Source organism: Seriola lalandi, unplaced genomic scaffold (assembly GCF_002814215.2).
Source record: "Seriola lalandi dorsalis isolate HSWRI2012SDOR001 ecotype SW California unplaced genomic scaffold, Sedor1 jcf7180002054960, whole genome shotgun sequence".
In the NCBI taxonomy this organism is placed as follows: domain Eukaryota; kingdom Metazoa; phylum Chordata; class Actinopteri; order Carangiformes; family Carangidae; genus Seriola; species Seriola lalandi.
Window position 1 is genome coordinate 68,670 of NW_019525511.1, and position 7,621 is coordinate 76,290.

Here is a 7,621-nt window from a genome sequence, read left to right on the forward strand (position 1 = left end):
TCAGTCAGTCAGTCAGTCAGTACCTGTGGTTGTCAGCAGCTCCACAGTCAGTGTGTTGTGTGTGTTTCAGGGTAAGAAGTATGACGGTCCAGAGGTGGACGTGTGGAGTCTGGGTGTGATCCTCTACACTCTGGTCAGTGGATCTCTGCCGTTTGATGGACAAAACCTCAAGGTCAGTAACGGACAGAGAAGGAGCCTCTGATCATTCTGTCCGAGCAGATAGAGATTTAAAGGAACAGTCCAACGTTTTCTGTCTTCATCAGAGTCAGCTGATCTTTATAGGTCACGGACAGAGACAGGTTGACGATAGGTCTTGCATAGCTTAGCATAGTCTGGAAGCTAGCTCCCTAAAGACAGAAATAATACACCTTCATCTATTAGTCTGAACTCTAAACAGTGGTACTGTTCCTTTAAATGACAGATGGGGACAGTGTCTTGTGGTCCAGCTGTGATGTCTGTGTTTCTGTGTGTAGGAGCTCAGAGAGCGAGTGCTGAGAGGTAAATATCGAATCCCCTTCTACATGTCGACTGACTGTGAGAACCTGCTGAAACGCTTCCTAGTGCTGAACCCGGGGAGACGGGGAACTCTGGAGGTTAGCAGACATCAGAAATACATCACCAATGCATAATCAATACATCATCAGACATCAGAAACACATCACCACTGGTGCTGAACAGTACAGGACCAGTACAGGACCCTGTGGAACTGGTGTCAGTGTTGTTGTTTCCCCTTCAGCAAATCATGAAGGATCGCTGGATCAACGCCGGTTCTGATGAAGAGGAGCTGAAGCCCTTCATCGAGCCGGAACTGGACATCAGGGACCAGAAGAGGATCGGTACACACCCACAGTCAAATCCACCAGTTAGAGTCCAGTTAGAGTCCAGTTAGAGACCAGTTCCAGTGAGTCCAGTTCCAGTCCAGTTAGAGTCCAGTTCTGGTCCTGGAGCACCTCCTGATGTGTGTGTTGTGTTTCAGACGTGATGGTGGGGATGGGTTACTCTAGAGAGGAGATCAACGACTCGCTCGCCAAGATGAAGTATGATGACATCACAGCCACCTACCTGCTGCTGGGCTGCAGGGCTGCTGAGGTCAGAGGTCACCATGGTAACAGCAGGTGTGCAGACGACAGCGACAGCAGCGGTAACTGATGTGTATTTGTGTGCAGGTGGAGGTGAGTGACTCGTCATCCTCCAGCTGCGTCTCTCTGCTCAAACCTCGACCCTCCAGCAGCGCTCAGTCTCCTGCTCACCTCCTCGTCCAGCGCTCCTCCTCCTCCTCCTCCAAACAGAGGAGGTACAGTGACCAAGGTACAGATCCGGACCGGCACCTGGTTTAGTCCACATCAGTTTCAGACTGCAGTGTGCTCAGTGACTCCCTCTCCTCTCCTCAGTGTGTCCCGGCTCCTCGGCTCCTCACCCTAGGAGGAGTCAGGCGGCGGCGGCGGCAGAGGGGGAGGTGAAGCAAGAGGCAGTAGGTCAGAGCAGGAAGTCCAGTCCTGTGGAGGGCGGCAGTCCTCTGGTGGGAAACGCCAACAACCCCAACATGGCCGACATCCCTGAGCGGAGGAAGACCGTGGCCACGCCCACTGTGAGTTAAGCTGCTAGACAGGTGAAAACAGGTGTGACAGGAAACCTGTAGACAGATAATTTTACCCAGAATTCATTGCTGCCACACAGTCAGAACTCATACCTATAAACTGTTTGTTACTTTGAAGAAAACTTTATTTAAAGTCGATGGTTGACCGGATGTAAATGTACCTGTTTATGATCATACTGAAATCAATACAATGATCAATAACTGATATCAGTGATTGTGTTCTGTTTTCAGGTGAGATAACTCATCAATAATAGGGCTGGGTTGAGATCAATAGATTCTCCCATTAAAATTGATCATTTGAATGATCCGATATCGATTCATAAAACCTGAGATCAATCTTTTGATACGTCTTTACTCTCCTGTGGACGTGTCACAGCGAGGTCTGGTCAGGTGAGTGCAGGTGTACAGAACCACGCTCCGCCCCTTTTTTGTCAGAGTGATGACATAAAACATCTGTAGCTGACAGAATCAGGTTGAAATATATAAAGCTTAGCCACATTTTCAAAGCCTAGCCTGTTAGCTTAGCCATGTTTTTATATAGCCTAGCCTGTTAGCTTCACCCGACGTCTGCCTGTACGGCAGCTTCTCTTCTGAATGGATGTTTCCAATGTGGCTTCTTTTGCTCGACACAAGTCGAGGAATGAATGTGAACTTATCACCGTGGTAACAGTGGTTACATCACCTTTGAAAGTAGCTGCAACTCAGCTGTGTGAGATGAGAAGAAGAAGCTGTGTAGCTGGTACATTAACAACACATTACATCTCTTATTTCCTGAGATGTGTCTAAACTGTGGGTCGTGTTAAATAGAAAGAACATTAATGTAACTGCTCTGTGACATTCATAATGTAAACATGAATGTTTTTAATCAGGGGAACAATTCATGGTATCAGTTCTCTGAGAACCTCATTCATATCCAAGAACAACTAATATCTCTGACTGATCAATATCGAATCAATTCAGGAAATCAGTGGCAATACCCAGCCCTGTTCAATAATCAGCTCATTGATTGATTAAATAATCTGCAGATGAATCAGTAATGAACATGTTTAACTGGTAGTTGAAGAGCTGAGGACCAGTTCTCACCTGTCCTGGCTGAAACCTTTTAAAGCCTGATCTGGATCAGACTGCGGCTGGACCTGGTCTGTGTTGATGACGTGTGTTTGACTCAGGGCGGCTCATCCAGCATGACGAGGAGGAACACGTACGTCTGCATGGAGAGGAACTCGACAGACCGTCACTCTGTGGTCCACAATGGCAAAGAGAACAGGTACTGGTCTGAGGACCGGGATGAGAGACCACATCAGCTCTGACCCTGATCGTGACTCCATGACAGGAAGTACAGACACTCAGTAACCCCTCCTCCTCGCCCCCCTCCCTTTCAGCTCAGCGACCACACCCACCCAGAGATCTGTGGGCGGAGCTTCAACCCACAGCATAAGCAGTGGAGCGACCCCTCCCGACCGGCTACGTTTCCCTCGGGGGACGGCAAGTCGCAGCACCTTCCATGGAGGTCAGCTCAGAGAGAGACGCACCGCCACCTACAACGGCCCCCCCGCCTCGCCCAGCCTGTCACATGACGCCACACCCCTCGCCCAATCACGAGCCAGGGGATCCACCAACCTGTTCTCCAAACTCACCTCCAAACTCACACGAAGGTACGCCAGCACAAAGCATCATGGGAGGTGTATTTACCTGCTCCTTTTTCCACCTGCTCATTAACAGTGAAACTTCCTCCCTTGTGCCCTCTTGTTCATGTGTCCTCTTGTTCTTGTGTCCTTGTGTCCTCTTGTTCTTGTGTCCTCTTGTTCTTGTGTCCTCTTGTTCTTGTGTCCTCTTGTTCTTGTGTCCTCTTGTCCTTGTGTCCTCTTGTTCTTGTGTCCTTGTGTCCTCTTGTTCTTGTGTCCTCTTGTTCTTGTGTCCTCTTGTTCTTGTGTCCTCTTGTTCTTGTGTCCTCTTGTTCTTGTGTCCTTGTGTCCTCATGTCCTTGTGTCCTCTTGTGTCCATCTTGTCCTTGTGTCCTCTCTGTGTCCTTGTGTCCTCTTGTTCTTGTGTCCTCTTGTTCTTGTGTCCTCTTGTCTCTTGTGTCCTCTTGTCCTTGTGTCCTCATGTCCTTGTGTCCTCATGTCCTTGTGTCCTCTTGTCCTTGTGTCCTCTTGTCCTTGTGTCCTCATGTCCTTGCTTCAGAGGGCCTTCAGAGGTTGAGAGAAACGGGAGACCTGAAGGGTCCAGGTGAGTCAGACAGGTGTTTGTGTCTGTCTCTGTTGTGTTGATTGTTGTTGTAATTCTTTTCATTCTGGTTGGTTGAGAGTAGTGGACAGGTCCTGCAGCCCAGCCAATCAGACACCATCTCCACATGCTAGTGTTATTCCTCCAGTATCTCAGTAACCAGCAAACTAAAAGGACTATATGTCTCTCACTGTTAGAAACATTGTTCAGCCTGTTCTGCTGCTCCACGTCTCTTCAATCACCAACACCGCTACCAAATGAATTAGTCTGCCCACTCGCATATGCAATATCACAAGCCCCCACCCACCCACTCCACTGCCACGTCACTGTTCTGCCCTCCGGACGGAGGTACAGCACCCTGAGGTGCAACAGGGTCCGACACCCTCAGCCATAGCAGCCCTAAGTAAAACTAACAGCTGAGGGAACTTTCTCAACGTGTGAGATGATGCGTCGAAAATAAATTCCCATTGGGGTCAATAAACAAACTAACTAACACCTTGACAGAACCTCTTCACATTTGGCACAAACATTCGTCTCGACTCAAGGATGAACTAATTCAATTTTGGAGGTCAAAGGTCAAGGTCACGGTGACCTCACAAAACACTTTGTAGCCATTACTCGGCAGAGGAGGTGATTCTAGTTTGTTGTGTGCTGCTGTGTGAAAAAATAAAGTTCAAATATTGTGAATGTTAACACAACCCCCCCCCCCCCCCCCCCCCCCCCCCAGTCGGAACGTATCAGCTGATCAGAAGGAGGAGCCTGGTTCCCCTGCGCCCCCTCACCTGAAGGACTCGAAGCCCCGCTCTTTGAGGTTCACCTGGAGCATGAAGACCACGTCTTCCATGGAGCCGCTGGACATGATGAGGGAGATCAGGAAAGTTCTGGACGCCAACAACTGTGACTACGAGCAGCGCGAGCGCTTCCTTCTGCTCTGCGTCCACGGAGACGGACACGCCGACAGCCTCGTCCAATGGGAGATGGAGGTGTGCAAACTGCCCCGCCTCTCGCTCAACGGAGTGAGATTCAAACGAATTTCAGGAACGTCCATTGCCTTCAAGAACATCGCCTCCAAGATCGCCAACGAACTCAAACTGTAGAGACAGAGACAGGTGGACAGACAGGTGAAGGGACAGGAAGACAGAAACAGGTGGACAGACAGGTGGAAAGAGAGGAGTAGACGGAGACAGGTGGACAAAGAGAGGTGGACAGAGACAGGTGGACAGAGACAGGTGGACAGAAACAGGTAGACAAAGAGGTTGGACTAAGAAGGGTAGACAGACAGGTGGACGCAGACAGGTGGACACAGGCAGGTGGACATACAGGTGGAGACAGACAGGTGAACACAGACATGTGGACACAGACAGGCGGAGACAGACAGGTAGACTAAGACAGGTGGACACAGACAGGCTGAGACAGACAGGTAGACTAAGACAGGCAGACTAAGACAGGTAGACTAAGACAGGCGGAGACAGACAGGTAGACTAAGACAGGCAGACTAAGACAGGCGGAGACAGACAGGTAGACACAGACAGGTGTGTGTGAGTTATTCAACATCTTCCTCCTTGTTCCTGGTTCACAGATGACATCATCATGACCTTCATGTTGATTGGTTCAGTTCAGCTGTTACTGCTCTGACATCACCCACAAATTCGACTGCTGCTCGATATCAATATTGTTTGATTATTGATTATTGATGATGATGACATCACTGCCTCTCTGTCATTAAACTGTCTGCCTTTCCATATGGGGTTTCCCTCACCTGCTCCCAGCACAGCAGGGGCAGCTCCACATCGCACTTGTGGCAAAGGATCATGGGACTTGGAGTCTGTTGTGAGACACAGGAACTGTTCTGTGATGTACATTTGTTTTATTTTGAAAGAGGCTCTGCAATGACTGAGCTGCAGGTGTTTTAGACCCGCCCACCAGAGAACAGGTGAGGGTGGTGTCAGACTGAAGGGGTCACGTGTGTCCAGACAGATTGGTGTGAGTCAGTGTTGTGAATGTAAATAGTTTGACAGAGATTCACCCTTGTTTTCATGTTGATTTGTTTCTTCTTTTGTACATGTGAGCGTTGGCTGAACGACGGCTGATCGTCGGCTGAACGACGGCTGATCGTCAGCTGAACGACAGCTGATTGGCGGCTGATTGTTGTTGTTATTTGTTAACTGAACGTCAGGTTCACCTGTGTCTCATTAAACACCTGCAGTAGCACAGTTTCCTGTGTGGATGGAGTTTTTTGTCAAACTACAGAAGCCCAGAGGGGTCAGGGACGGTTTCTCTGTCTGTGTTCTTGTGAAACGTCATCAGCTACAGACCAAGTACACATCAAAGATCTCAAGTGTTCTCGCTCCGCCCGTCTTACCCATGATGCATGAGACAGCTAAGTATCCCAGAATGCATTTCACACCAAATAGCAACAACAGCAGCGACTCAGAGCCGGACTCAAAGCTGAAAAGACTGTTATTATATCACTTAAGTTTTCATGTTTTCTCTATTAACACTAAGTCAGTTTATCTAAAAAGCATCTGTTTGGAAATCTGCTCAGGTGTTTTCAGAGACGTGAGGAGACGTGTGCTCTGCCTAGCTGCTAAGGCGAGTGGCCGATCAGTGTGTTATCTCTGCAGCCCTTTGGTCATTTACCTGTTCCTCTGTCTGTAGTGTTTTCATACCTGATAAAATTTGATCTGAGCTGAAATATAATATTTGCTGCTGCTCGTCAGTCTGAAGATGAAGCTAAAAATACGTGATTTAACAACAGCTCTGCCCTGAGCTTCTGTTACAAATAAACCACATTTTAATAAGAATAAATATAAATGAGTCGAACAGAGGCAGCGCTCCATTTTAAACTTAGTTACATTGTTAATATAAATTACAGATTGGAGGGTTAGGGGATCTGGGGATTTGAGTTCAGATGAATGTGTCAGTACAGTCAGGTACAGGTGTGTTGAGGTGTAACCTGATGATATCAGGAAGTATGCTGCTGTAAATCGTCCTCCTGTCCTCACAGTCTGGACTCAGTGTTCATTGTATGAGAACATGATATGGCTGACTGATGTCTGGATCACACTCAGGTGTCAGGTCCACCTGCAGTGACGTCATCAGTGTGTGTGGTGACAGTAAAAAGGTACAGACTGAATTTATTCATCAGGTTTCAGCTCTGCAGACAGTCACAGTCCTTGAGGGACACAGGTAAGTCCAGCCTCCAGGTGTATTAATGAGTCCTCTCATCGATGAGTGGATGAAGATTCAGTGACATTTAAACACTCAGCTGCGTTTCAACGAGTCAAACACATTGTAACATTATTTCATTATAGGAAGTTTCTATTGGATGAGTTGATGATGTCAGTGACTCTAAGTCACCAGCAGGTGGCGTCAGTTCTCACAGCTGCTGGTTTGATTGATCCACGTGACTGATCTGAGGTCTGCTGTTATTCAGGTCTTGGTCTGGAGCCACACTCTGTGAGACTCAGTGAGTATGAGACTGGATCAGAGGCACAGAACCTGAACCAGTTCAGTCTGATGACTTTATATTTTATACATTACTTTTCTCTTCCTGCTGAAACGTGACATAATAAATAATTAACTTCATGTGTGTGTGCGTGCTGAATGACGACAGGTGAGCGCAGCATTTAGTTGGGGCCACAGAGACTTTATTAGATATTTCAGGTGTTAGATGAGTCCAACAGGTGGAGACAGGAAATAGAAAATCTTTCACATGTTGGAAGACTGAAGTCTAACTGAGCGGCTCTAAACGTCCTGTTGGTTCAGGACGGGTTCTGATTGATTACAGTGAGGGGG

The 7,621-nt window shown here is 48.0% G+C and overlaps 1 protein-coding gene across 2 annotated transcripts in view; it reads left to right on the forward strand.

Moving 5' to 3' along the window:
- The window catches only part of LOC111645964 (MAP/microtubule affinity-regulating kinase 3-like), a 14,250-nt gene extending 8,214 nt beyond the window's left edge, over positions 1-6,036 (forward strand). Inside the window, exons 9-18 of one of the 2 annotated variants that reach the window (XM_023395314.2) lie at positions 71-172; positions 474-593; positions 737-836; positions 977-1,089; positions 1,167-1,308; positions 1,392-1,588; positions 2,767-2,864; positions 2,980-3,252; positions 3,782-3,826; positions 4,551-6,036. In XM_023395314.2, coding sequence (XP_023251082.1) covers positions 71-172; positions 474-593; positions 737-836; positions 977-1,089; positions 1,167-1,308; positions 1,392-1,588; positions 2,767-2,864; positions 2,980-3,252; positions 3,782-3,826; positions 4,551-4,920 — 1,560 coding nt within the window. In that variant the 3' untranslated portion in view covers positions 4,921-6,036. The remainder of the gene's footprint in view (positions 1-70; positions 173-473; positions 594-736; positions 837-976; positions 1,090-1,166; positions 1,309-1,391; positions 1,589-2,766; positions 2,865-2,979; positions 3,253-3,781; positions 3,827-4,550) is intronic. The other variant, XM_023395315.2, reaches the window with a different exon arrangement.
- The last annotated feature ends 1,585 nt before the right edge of the window (positions 6,037-7,621 follow it).